The sequence below is a fragment of the Mandrillus leucophaeus genome, unplaced genomic scaffold, assembly GCF_000951045.1.
Source record: "Mandrillus leucophaeus isolate KB7577 unplaced genomic scaffold, Mleu.le_1.0 Scaffold269, whole genome shotgun sequence".
NCBI classification, from domain to species: Eukaryota; Metazoa; Chordata; class Mammalia; order Primates; family Cercopithecidae; genus Mandrillus; species Mandrillus leucophaeus.
This window is the reverse complement of record NW_012102798.1, coordinates 4,004,475-4,017,946: the sequence shown is the minus strand read 5'-3', so window position 1 is coordinate 4,017,946 and position 13,472 is coordinate 4,004,475. Positions and strand designations below refer to the sequence as shown.

Sequence of the window (13,472 nt, the reverse complement as noted above, 5' to 3'; positions counted from 1 at the left end):
AAAAAATCCCCTCTAATCCCATCATTCAACTATGGCCACTGTTGGCGTTTGGTATACATCTTTCCAGATTTTATTTTTTTTCTATGCAAAAGTCTACGTATTTATCTTTATGATAATCAGATCCTCATGTACACATTAGAATATATTTTCAATGGCTATAATAATGGCTGCTACAATTGCACCATGATTCATTTAATCATTAAATGAGTTGTATCCTAACATTAGACACTTAAGTTATTTCCAAAATTGTTGCATTAGAACATAAACAGTGCCCTGCAGCTGTGTGACATTGGGAAAGCTAGTTAACCTCTCTGTTTCTCTGGTTTCTCATCTGGAAAATGAAGGTGCTAATAGAACCTACCTTGTAGTATGTTGTGAGTGTCAAATGATATCATGTAGGTAAAGTACTTAGCACAGGGCCTGGCACAGTAAATGTTAGCTTTTATTGTTAGGTGTGTTAATAATAATAATAATAGTTGTTGTGAGGCCATTGTTAATAGAATGGCTATTCTGTGACTTTTATGTATTTAATTTTTTTCTTTGAGGGGAGAGGAGAGTGACTGGAATTTTTCTTTTGTGTAGTATACTATAGTGAGCTCTGGAGTCACACAGAGCTGTGTGCTTTTGGTCATGTCAATTCATCTCACGGAGGCTCAGTTTCCTTACCTGTGTACTGAGAATTTAAAGGATCTAGCTCACAGGGTAATTGTAAAGATCAAATGAGATAATGCTGGTGAAGCCCTCAGCCCCATTCTTGGCATATGGGAAGAGTTCAAGGAATATCAGTAGTTGTTGTTGTTATTATTACTACAAGGATTCAGCTATTTGTAGTAAGAAAGTTTCCTTGCTTTGTGGTGTGGGGATGTGGGGGCGATGGCAGTGAGTAGAGTACTCTGAGTTTCTAATCACTTGTCTGATTACAAAGAGATAAAATTATTTTGGAAACAGAATGGCCAGGGCTGAAATCTGGGCTTTTAAAAAATTATTATTATTATTATTTTATGTGACTGTGGTCACATAGCCTTCTCCAAGCCCATTTCCTCATGTATAAAATGGGAATGACCTCAATGCCTACCTTACGCGTGTTGCTGGGAGGTCGGAATTACATAATGCATGTGTAGTGCTTAGCCCAAGTGCTCAGTTGTTGTTGGTTGCTAATGATGAGGTTTATAACGACCTGAATGCCTCCCTTGTCAAACTCTATATCCCTATACCTGGGCTGCTTGAACTTCACCTGGAGGCTTTGACCTATCCAAGGCTCAGGGACCAATTCTCCTTAGACTGAGGGTTTCTCCCCTGAGACTGAGTGCACCAATTCAGGAAAACTGGAGTACTCCGGTAAACCTTTCTGCTAGCTCTACTCTGACCTTGTGCCCCAGTTCTAGAAAGCAGGCTGTAGCCCTATTTGTATGAACAAGCCCTCACCTGGTATGCTCAAGGCTGGTGTGTTTTTCTTGCTAGCTGTCTGAAATCCATGGAGCCTTTCTGTTGAATCCTAGTCCTGTGGCAGGGATCTGGTTGCTGGATTTTTCTCTGTGTCTCTGACCCTGGGGTAAATTGCCTTTGTTATGATCACCATTACAGGGCTCTCTTAAGGTGTTTGCTTGCCAGCCCCCACTGTCCATCCTCCCAAACCCTCTTTCCCTGCACCTGAACCTCTTTGAACGTTTCTGATGCTGTTCCACTCAATCTCCAGACTCAGTTTCTTTCCCTCGAGCCCTCTGCCTGTGCTTCCATGTCATATCAGTTGCAGTGTCTGGGTCCCAGGACTCCTGTGTCTACTCAACCGCAGAGGGCACATATCTTGTTTCCTGAGCTGGGACCCTTTTCATCGCATCTTTTTAATTGTGTCAGTCTCCTCTTTTCTTTGGGTAGAGTGGGGTGGGGCATACGCTGGTGGGACTGTTTGGGGTGACAGGGAAGAGGGGTGGAGTTGCATAGGCCAAGTGCTAAAGCGGAGCTTCTGGAGGACTGTCAAGTGAAAGGCGGCCAGAGGCAAATGTCAGAGCCTATATAGAGGCAGGAATCTGGGACCAGAGAGACAGAGCAAGCAGTAGCAAGTCAGGAGCAGTGGGGCGGGTGGGCGGGCAGGCTGGCTGGCGGGCAGGGGGGCGTGGCAGGGGATAGCAAAGGGAGATTGCAGAGAACAGCTGTTGGTACTGGGTCTTTAATGAACTGGCTGGGCACGAGGTATAAGTTAATTGACCATAGTAAAAGAGCTAGGGGTGCAAAGGATACTCTCTCCCTCTTCTCCGTCACTGGCAAGGTAAGATCTTTCTGGGTTTTGCCTGGTGGGAAACTGTGGCATGTTCAGAAATTTTTCTGAAGATGGGAGGTGGAGGTCTATGGCCACTCTTTTGACTCATCTTTCCCATTGCACCGATTATTACAATAACCAGGGTGTCAGCAGAAGGCCCGCATTTCTTTTGCGACAACCCATCTTGGGGTTGTCCAGGCTGGAGACAGAGGCAGGGGACTTGGTAGTGTGACTGAGTAAGGGGGAGAGGTGGATCTTTATAGCACAGCGGTGAAGAGTAGGGGGCTCTGTGGATGGAGCCAGGAATCTATGTGACCGCAGGCAAATTATCAAGCTTCTCTGGGTCTGAATTTTCTTATTTGTAAGATAAAGGACGGGTACAACCGAAATCTCTTAGTGTTGCTATGGGGACCACATGAGATGATACATGTAAAGTGCCTAGCACAGTGTTTGCCAGTCAGTGCATGCTAAAGAAATGTTCACTGTTAGCATTTCTGTTGCAAGTTTTCTCATTATTATGGAATCACAATTCCATGAGGTTGATGACTTTTGTGACATTGTCCCAAAGTAGCAAGTTTTCTGCTTTTGGCATGAGCAGGCTGTGGGGACATATCAACATTGTGTAATATTTGCATTGGCTTCCAAGTCGTGTGTCCAAAAGCCCCTTCTGGGGCTGCCTATTAGAGCAGACTGGAGGGGTGAGGCTCTGGATCGCCCACCCCCATGTCATCAGAGAAACTTGAAACTTGGACATGCTAGAGACTGGGCTTTAAGTGACCCATGGTCTAGGATGTCAGAGAAATAATTGAATGCAAGCTCAGGGATGCCAAACACTAGGCAACCCCCAGGAGGGGGTCACAGTCAATGATATACAGTTTGTTACTGTTGCAGTGACCCTATTTTAGCCTTGACCCTGGATAATCTGAGAAAGCTGGTAAAATGGGGATAATAGTATCTATTGCCCAGGAGATTGCAAGAACCAAATGGGATAATGCTTACAAAGGCCCTTATGTTATAGGAAGTTGTGAACAGTTGTCTAAAGTACAGTGCCTGGCACATACTATGTGAAGCAATAAATAAATAGTAGTAATGGGGTGGTGGTTGCTGTTATTAATAAGAATAATGAAGACAATAAGCAGAATTTTCAGTTCATGGAATGTTGCTCTCAGTTATTGATCAGATAAATGTCTCCCTTTTCCTGAGGAGAACATTCAGGGCCATCAGAGTAGTAAAATGAGGATTAAACCGTTGGCAGAATTCAATGAACTCCAGGAACTAATGATTATCCTGGGGCAAAGGACTTTCTTATTCAGGCCTGCCAGTACCTTGGCTGGCTTGTGAGTACTGCCGTGGGATAGAATACAGGCCAGGAACCTGCATTTCTCACACTTGGCCAGAAGGTGGTGCTGCTGCTTTATTTGAGTCAGGACTGCCCAGGCTCCTGGCTGCGGAGGTTGCTGGCGTTTACAGCATTTACAAACTGAGAGGCTGTGGGTTGGTTTGAAAAGGATAGAGGCAGAAGGGATATTTGCTCCAACGCCAAAGTTGTTCATTGCTTCACAGCTTCTTTAATCTGATAGCCTCACCTTCAATGCCGTATACCTGAGAACGCATAAAAACGGGTCTCCATGAGCAATTTGTCTATTTCCCAATCTTCTTGATACTGACTTTTGACCTCTAAACTTGTTTCTTATTTACAGGTTTTCTTGCCGCTTGGGCTCCTTCCACACTGTCCTGTGGCTGTGGTAGATATGTCAATACCCTTACATTCACTGCGATTCAACAATACAATGAAGGAGGAAAATGTTGAGCCCCAAAACAAGCCGATGGCCGTCTCTGGACCAATGACGGAGACCAGAGCAGACGTACAGATTCTGCATTCTCATGTACAGTTGCCTATAGTCTCAACTTCAGCCTCAGACCCTGCAGGGACATCCACACAGTTGATGACATCTCCAGCCTTTGACACCATGTCTGCACCTCTAATGGGAGTACCAAACTCTGGAGCATTGTCCCCATCCCTAATGCCAGCCTCAGACTCTGGGACACTTTCCCCATTGCTAATGCCAGCCTCAGACCCTGGGGCACTGTCCCCATTGCTAATGCCAGCCTTAGATTCTGGAACATTGTCGCCATTGCTGTCCGCTTCAGAGTATGGGGTAATGTCCCCAGGGATGATGACAATTCCTGACTTTGGAACGATGTCCACAACACTAATGGTAGCACCAGATTCTGCAGAGATATCACCATTGGCAATGCCAGCTCCATCCTCTGGAGCGATGTCTACACCTATAATGAGCACTTCATCCTCTGAGGCAATGTCCACACCATTAATGCTAGCCCCAGATTCTGGAGAGCTATCCCCAATTCTAATGCAAGATATGAATCCTGGAGTGATGTCTACACAGCCAGTGCCAGCTCCCAGCTCTGAGGCAATGTCCCCATTGCAAATTACAGATGAAGACACCGAAGCAATGTCCAAAGTGCTAATGACTGCTCTAGCCTCTGGAGAGATATCCTCGCTGCTAATGTCAGGCACGGACTCTGAAGCAATATCCTCACTGATAATGTCAGCCCTAGCTTCTGGAGGAACGTCACCCCAGCCAACAAGCACCCAAAACTCTGGGGGAATACCTACCCCTCTCATGTCAGAGCTAGACTCTGGAATAATGTCTTCACTTTTAATGTCAACTCCAGGTTCTGAAGTAATGTCCACACCACTACTGTCAGTCCCAGATGCTGGAGAAATGTCCACATTACCAAAGCCAGCTCCAGATGCTGAAGCAATGTCCCCAGCAGTAATGACAGCTCTACCCTCTGCAGTGATGCCCACCCAAACGATGCCAGCCCCAGGCTCTGGAGTGATGTCCCCATGGTCAACACAAAATATAGACTCTGAAATCATATCTTCTCTGCCAATGAGAGCAACAGCCTCTGGGGAGATGCCTGCACCACCAGTAAGAGCTTTAGACTCTGGAGCAATGTCCACACCGCTAATGGGAGCCCCAGCCTCTGGAAATATGTCTACATTGCAAAAGACAGTTCCAGCCTCTGGAGCCATGACCACCTCACTGATGACAGTCCCAAGCTTTGGAGTGATGTCCACAGAGCAAATGTCAACCACAGCCTCTAGAGTAATGTCTGCACAGTTAACAATGGCCAAAACTTCTGGAGCAATGCCCACAGGCTCTATGAAAGCTGTGGCAAAACAACGCGTGAGAGCCACAGCCTCTAGAAAGACGTCCAAGCCACGGAGGAGAGCTCCAGCTTCTGGAGCAACGTCCACCCAACGAGTTATGGACACAGCCTCTGAAACAATGTCCGTGCCACAATTGACAGTCCCAGCCTCTGGATCAATGTCCATGCTGCAAATGAGAGCCCCTGTCTCTGAAGCAATGTCCATGCCACAAATGAGAACCATGGCCTCAGGATTGACATCTGCACCACAGATGAGAGCCATGACTTCTGGAGCAATGTCCACCCCACTAATGACAGCCCAAACCTCTGGATCAACATCCGCCCTGTTAATGAGAGACACAGCCTCAGGAGTGATGTCCTGTCCACAAATGAGAGCTCTGGCCTCTGGAGCATTGTCCAAGCCACTAATGACGCCCAAAGCCTCAGGAACGATGTTCACAGAACAAATGGCAACCACAGCTTCTGAGGCAATGCCCACACTGCTAATGAGAGACACAGTTTCTGGAGCTCTGTCCATGCCGCAAATGACAGACACAGTCTCTGGAGGGTTGTCTGCGCTGCTAATGAGAGACACAGCTTCTGGAGCAATGACCACATCACAAATGACAGCCACAGTCTCTGGAGGGATGTCCATGCCACTAATGAGAGCTCAAGACCCGGGAGTAACGCCTGCCTCACTAATGAGAGCCAAAGCCTCTGGAAAGATGCTCGGTCAGCCAATGAGCACCCAAGATCCTGGAGGGATGTCCATGTCTCCCATGAGATCCATGACTGCTGGAGGGATGCAGATGAGTGCCCCAAACTCTGATGTGATGTCCACACCAACAATGAGAGCCTGGACCTCTGAAACAATGTCCACGCCACTAATGAGAACCTCAGACTCTGGAGAGAGGCCCTCACGGCTCAAAAGAGCTCCATCCTCTGGAAAGATGTCCCTACCACTAATGAGAGCTCCAGCTTCTGGAGAGATACCCACGTCTCTGAGATCCTCAGCTTATGGAGCCATGTCTGCTCCACAAATGACAACCACAGCCTCTGGAATGATGTCCATGCCACAAGTGAAGGCTCCCATCTCTGGAGCAATGTCCATGCCACTAACAAGATCCACAGCCTCTGGAGGGATGTCCATGCCACTGAGGAAAGCCCCAGGCTCTAGAGTGACATCCACATCACAAATGATGCCCACAGCTTCTGGAGACATGTGCACACTACCAGTGCGAGCCTCAGCCTCTGGAGGGATGTCCCCACCACTAGTAAGAGCTCCAGCCTCTGGAACTATGTCCACACCACTAAGGAGACCCTCAGCCTGTGAAACTGTGTCCACAGAGTTAATGAGAGCTTCAGCCTCTGGACATATGTCCACTGCACAAACAACAGCCATGGTCTCTGGAGGGATGTCCAAGCCATTAACGAGAGCCCCGGCCTCTGGAACGATGCCCATGCCTTTAATGTCAGCCATGGATTCTGGAGAGATATCTATGCCGCTAATGGAAACCATGGCCTCTGGAGCAATGTCCACATTGCAAACCAGTGTTGCGAACTCTAGATCTATGTCCTTGCCACAAACAACATACACAGTGTCTGGAGGGATGGCCACAGCGCCAATTAGAGCCTCTGCTTCTGGAGCAATGTCCACATCATTTATGAGACCCTCAATTTCTGGATCGATGCCCATGCCGCTACCGAGAGCCACAGCCTCTGGATGTGGCATGGGGATGTTCATGCCACAAATGACAGCCACAGACTCTAGAGGGAGGTCCATACCACTAATGAGGGCCTCAGGCCCCAGAACAATGTCCACACCACAGACAGCCTTTGGAGTGAGGTCCACTCTGGAAACCAAAGCCACAGACTCTGGAGAGGCTTCCATCTCTCACAGTAACATCACAGCCTCTGGATCAAAGCCCACACCGCACGTGACTGCCACAACTCCTGAAACTATGAAACCACCACCAAAGGAAGTGCCATCCTTCGGAATGTTGACCCCAGCACTCTGTTACCTCTTAGAAGAGCAGGAAGCAGCCCGGGGCTCATGCTCTGTGGAGGAAGAGATGGAGATTGATGAGGAGAAGCAAATGAAGGGGTTTTTGGACGATTCAGAGAGAATGGCATTTCTGGTGTCTCTTCATCTGGGAGCAGCAGAGAGGTGGTTCATCTTGCAGATGGAGGTAGGAGAACCTCTCTCAGATGAAAATAAGTCTTTCCTGAGAAGATCCCAGGGCGTATATGACTCCCTATCTGAGATAGACATCCTCAGTGCTGTTCTTTGCCATCCCAAACAGGGCCAAAAGTCAGTCAGGCAGTATGCCACTGACTTCCTGCTGCTGGCCCGACATTTGTCTTGGTCTGATGCCATTCTACGGACCAGATTTCTGGAAGGACTCTCAGAAGCTGTTACCACCAAAATGGGTCGGATCTTCCTGAAGGTGGCTGGCAGCCTAAAGGAGCTGATAGACAGGTCTCTGTACACCGAGTGCCAGCTGGCTGAAGAGAAGGATTCCCCAGGCAACTCAAGCCAGGTTCTGCCAACAGCCTGTAAGCGGAATAATGAGGAGGCCATGGAGGATGAACTGAGCTCTCAGCAGCAGACTGAGGAGGTAATGAGGGGGAAATCCACCGAAGGTTTTTGAGCAGAGAAATGAGGAGGTCACGACAAGGAATACATCCTGCTTCCTTGAGTAGAATCGGGAAGAGGCAAGGGGGAGGCATGGAGCTCCTAGACCATTAAACCCTAAGCTGGAGTTTCATCAAGTGAGCATGGCTCTGCAGTTATTTTGGGTATGTTAACTACTTTGAGGAGCAATGTCCTGCCCAAGTTACTGAGGACGTGGGATAGTTGAAGTACGAATTCTTCTCATTATGAGGGAACTGGCTGGGCTCAGTTCCAATTCTCCCCTTGTTCCAAGTCCAATTCTAATAAACGGGTCTTTTGGGAGCTGGGGCCCATCTACAGCAACAGGTGCTGTGGAGTCAGGTCACTAAGGAATTAGAATAGCCTACTCCTTGGTCACACTGTATGCAAGTCAGACAAATTAGCAAAGTGCCTTGATCTGCTAGGTTACAGAACTTATCCAGGCAGAACACCCCTTGTCATAGTAAGTGTGGCTCTTACCTCTGTTGTCTTTTTCTCACTTGCAGCACCAGCATGTTCCCAAACGCTGTTACTACCTGAAAGAGCACGGAGACCCCCAAGAAGGTCTTCATGACCACCTTGGACAGAGCACAGGCCATTATCAGAAGGCCCATACCAACAAGTAAAACTCCATGGAATCTTCTCCTGTGATATCTGACTCGACTGCTAACTGGAGGACTGGTTCCTGGACCCATTCCATTCAACTACATCATAAACCTTGTTGCCTTCACCCTTCAGCCTCCCGCTCCAGGCACATCCCACCTTACCTCTCACTTGGCTGATTTGACCTTCTCTTTCACCCACATGCCTATGACCTGCCCTGACAATCAGAGTGTGGACCACAGGAGTGTATGGTGTATGAAGTTTTGAACTCCCATCACCACCGAGGCCAGTACTAGTTCTTGGTCCAGGGAGAAGTCTAGGCAGGATAAATCATATCTTACCTCAAAACCCCTTAGTGTATCTTGCCATGTGTCAGCAGGCAAACTTGAGGAAGCCCTGGTTCTATTTCACCTGGCAGGGGAGCCTATAAGGAGAGTGATGCCCACTCCTATACCACCCTAGTAACCCAGTAGACTTGCCCTGTATGCCCCAACTCATAGCACCTAAAATGGGTCTCCAGGGTCCTTGCCCTGTTTATAGTATCCATCCTGAACCATTCGTTTTGACCCATAATAATAATTATAGTGATAGTATGATGGCTACCAGTTATTGATAATGTATCTATCATGTGACAGGCATTGGGCTAAACTCTTGACAAGCACCATCTCACTACATTCTTACAGTAACACAACTTGTTCTTGTGTTGTCAGCTTCTGACCTCTTGATCTGTTGTTTCTGGCCTTTGTTGTGTCCCTCAGTGCGCGTTCTCCAGCTCACCTCTGGGTGACCCCCTCAGTTGTTGATTGCTCTCACTCCCCTTGGCTGTTGTGCTTCATGGCCAGCACTCTTGATGAGGGTCTTGGTCTATAAACAGGCATAGATAGTTAGAACATAATGTGAGCAGTGTTTGCCTTCAGGTGGTGGGGTTATGGGTAGTTTTTATTTTCTTCTCTCTACTTCTCTATACTTTTCAGATTCTCTACAGTAAGCATGTATTACATTTATAATTATAAAAGTAAATAAACTTCATTTATGAAAAAAGAGTTCATGTGGCTCCTAGAATTTGATTTACTGAGTCCTTTATTCCACCAATATTAGTTATGTAACTTATGTCAGCTACTGTTTGGGGGACAGACAGATAAGAATCCTGCTGATATGAACATTCCATTCCAATGGAGTGGGGAGAACAAGAACACACTGAACTTAGATTGGAGTTGTGAAAGCTGTGAAGAGAAGAAATCAGGACAATGGGGAATTTGATGCAAATAGGACCAATTTATGTATTCAATAGTAGTCCATATAATTGAGTTACTCAATAATCTTTCAACAACAGTAGGAGAGACATGATTAGAAACTTATTTTGGATAGTTAAATTGGCAACAGTTTGGAGACAGGATGGAGGAAGGGATCAGAGAGCAGCTGAGCCCTCTACTTCAATAGTCCACGTAACTGACTGGCTGGGTGACTTAATCTAGGGTGGTGGCAGTAGAGATGGTAATTCATGGACAGTGACCTAACCTTCTCTGAGTACTCAAGTCCACTGCTCCAGGACTCAAGTCCTCTGCTCCATTACCCTTAACTTTGGGTCTGATTTCAGGAAGAGGAAAATGATACTCAGGAAAGACAGATTGGCAGACAAATTGGCAGCCCCTTGATACTGTACATAAGAATCTGGCTGTGTGGGTTGCCTGCAGCTGCCTCAATCACCAGTGCTTTTGCCTCAGGAAAGAGAAGGTGCGATAAGTCAGGAAATACGAATTCCAGAGAGATGGCTGGCCCCTGGGGACCCAGCTTTCCCCCTCTTCTCTGGGTCTGTTGGCTCACACCTAGCCCAGTCCAAGACCGAGTGGAGTTTGGACGTCCTTTTTCGGCCAGGATTGCTTTTAGCTAGGAAAAGCACTGTCGAGTTTTCTCTTTGCTGAAAGAGAAATGGATAATATAGAATTTGCAGCTTATGCCTGGAAAATGTATACAGAAAGGACAATGTCCTAAAAATGAACTTTATTTTCTTATAGCCATGCTAATGGAGAAGGATGGCAATTCTTTTATTTATTTTTCTCCCTAGCCATTCTTCTTCTTATTGTTTTTGCTGTCCTCTCCTTCAAGCTAACGTCACTAGAGATAAATGGAACAAATGAAGCCCAATCATACCCTGCCAGAGCTCAGTCCCTGTTCTTCTACCCATCCTAAAGGTTTTATTTAGAAATGTTTCAAGAGCCCCTCAGCATCTACATGGAGCTGGGCTATTATATGCCCAAGTACTTGACACCATTTCATCTGCTATAAAATGGAGTTTCAAGTTTTTCCAGGCCTCACTGGTCCGCGGGCAAAAATAATGTCCCATAAGCAGGAAAATCTTGGATGTGATGGACCACTGTCACCACCTGTGTTACAGGATCTCAATCCCTTGAAGGTTTCCCCCAATTATTTGTGGCAGATTTCAGAAGTTTCACATGCTCTGAGATAGTCCTCTCCTGTTGTTCTTTGACTCCTACCCTGTCCCATGGGGGTCAACTGCCCACATTGCCACTTGAGGGGAGCCACTACACCCCACCCAGATACTGGCAGGTGCTTCTGGCTGTGAGAACACAGAAACCTCTCTTCAGAGGAGGCGTGGATTCTGGAGTGTTCACAGCTGCACACCTGAGTGGAGCCTAAGTGGTGCTGCCTTCTCTTTGGTAGCCTTGGCTGACAGAACTGATGGCTGCCCCCGAAGGGTGGAAATGCCTCTTGGAATTCTGTGCCACACATTATGACCTGGACACCCAAAAAAACATTGCTTCTACCACACGTCTCAGTGAGGCCTGCATAAGAAAAACAGCTTCAGCTTCTACCTGCACCAACATCTCCCTGACCTTGCTCAAACGTTCAGACTTGGTTCCTGTGCCAAGAACAAAGGCCCTCAGGTCCTCTATCCAGACCCACGCTTCAGTCCCCATTTCTGTGTTCTTCTACCTGGTCTCTACTCCTGCTGAGTAGAGACTCACCCAAGGTGCTGTAAATCCAGATTTCTTCCAAATCACTTTGTTCCAGGTGATGAAATGCCAGGAACCCTCTCCACACAACCAATCTTTGGGGCACAGTGGGAGAGCAAATGTCAACCTTTCCTCTTCCTTCATCCTTCTGCCATCCTGTCACCCACCAACCTTGTCTCTGTTTCTGCTCCTCAGGGAACAGCATAGAGAACTTTCTCTTAAAGACCACTATTCCCATACAAGTACAGGCTCAGGCTCAGGCTGCTGCTGAATGATGAATGCCTCAGACAGTTTCCAGTCACTTCTGAGTTTCACTTTGGGCTCAGCCAGGCTCAGTCCACTGGACTACTGGACTACACTGGACTACTTTGATCAGATCAAATGAGGGACCCTTCCCCTCCATTTCTTCCAATACACCATTGCTTCAGACATTGAGGCACTTTCAACCTCATTCTGCAATCAGAATATTACAGATAAAATAACTCATGCTATAGAGAGACTAGTCCCCCTATGGATTGTGTGTTTTCTTCCTCCTCACATGGTCTGAAAGCAACTTGAACAATTGTGGGACAGGGGAAGCAAGCTGCTAGATCTCTTATGACCAAAGGGAAGATTTATAGAATAGATACTGTAGTAGTTTGAAATGACACTGGATGGGGAGACTTTTCTTTTTCTGTCTTTTTTTTTTTTTAATTTTTAAATTTTTTTAGACAAAATCTTGCTCTGCTGCCCAGGCTGGAGTGCAGTGGTGCAATGTCAGCTCATTGCAACCTCTGCCTCGTGAGTTCAAGTGATTCTGGTGCCTCAGCCTCCCGAGTAGCTGGGATTACAGGTGCCTGGCACCATGCCTGGCTAATTTTTGTTATTTTTAGTAGAGACAGGGTTTTGCCATGTTGACCAGGCTGGTCTCGAACTCCTGACCTCCAGTGATGTGTCCGCCTTGGTCTCCCGAAGTGATGGGATTTACAGATGTGAGCTACCAAGCCCAGCCAAGACTTGACTTTGAGTACTTCTGTCTCTCCCTCTAACAAGCTGGATAGTTTTAAACAGGCAGGACACTGTATCTCTTGAGACTTCAGTTTCCTCTTCTCTAAAATAGGAGTAATTATTGTTCTGCAAACCTCGCAGCATTGTGGGGTAAAGATTTGTGATAGTGCTTGGAAAAATCAAATGCAAGACATACAAATGTAAGAGCTTGTTACTGTCTGTTGAGGGGGATCAGACTATGCCACTCCCAAATGTGTCACTTTAGCATTGTGATTATTTTGAGCTGAGGGCAATTAAGAAGTGCAATTAAGGAGTAGCAAATGCAGAAAGAGTTCTTTGCACCCCCATATGCGTTAAAGTAGGACGTAAATTTCCCTTTGTGAAGATGTTTCTCCTCTCCTCTCCTGTACCATGAAAAAACAACCATCATCACTAGAGACAGAAAGTCAGCACGAACATAGGTCTGTATAAACAAACTTTTCTAAAACAACCTGTATCTTCTATTAGTTTCATATATATATAATATATAATACATATGTTATGTATTACATATATATTATATCTAGTTTTTGAGGGTACAAGTGGTTTTTGGTTACACGGATGAATTGTATAGTGATGAAGACTGAGATTTTAGTGTACCTGTCACCCAAGACACTCATATTTACCTTCCCACAATTTACTTCCCCTAGAAGCCCAAACCTCTTTTCCTTTGTCTTGTCACTTCTCTATAAATTATCACCCTTTGTTAAAATGGCATATAAGCCTGCAGATCTTACCACTTCTTTGTGTCTTCAGTTCTTTTCTCTGAAAGCCCCTGTGC

The 13,472-nt window shown here is 46.5% G+C and overlaps 1 protein-coding gene across 2 annotated transcripts in view; it reads left to right on the top strand.

The window, feature by feature from the left end:
* Positions 1-9,733, top strand: part of RGAG1 (retrotransposon gag domain containing 1) — a 96,897-nt gene extending 87,164 nt beyond the window's left edge. The window contains exons 3-4 of one of the 2 annotated variants that reach the window (XM_011984513.1): positions 3,958-8,052; positions 8,594-9,733. In XM_011984513.1, coding sequence (XP_011839903.1) covers positions 4,009-8,052; positions 8,594-8,713 — 4,164 coding nt within the window. In that variant the 5' untranslated portion in view covers positions 3,958-4,008 and the 3' untranslated portion in view covers positions 8,714-9,733. The remainder of the gene's footprint in view (positions 1-3,957; positions 8,053-8,593) is intronic. The other variant, XM_011984514.1, reaches the window with a different exon arrangement.
* The last annotated feature ends 3,739 nt before the right edge of the window (positions 9,734-13,472 follow it).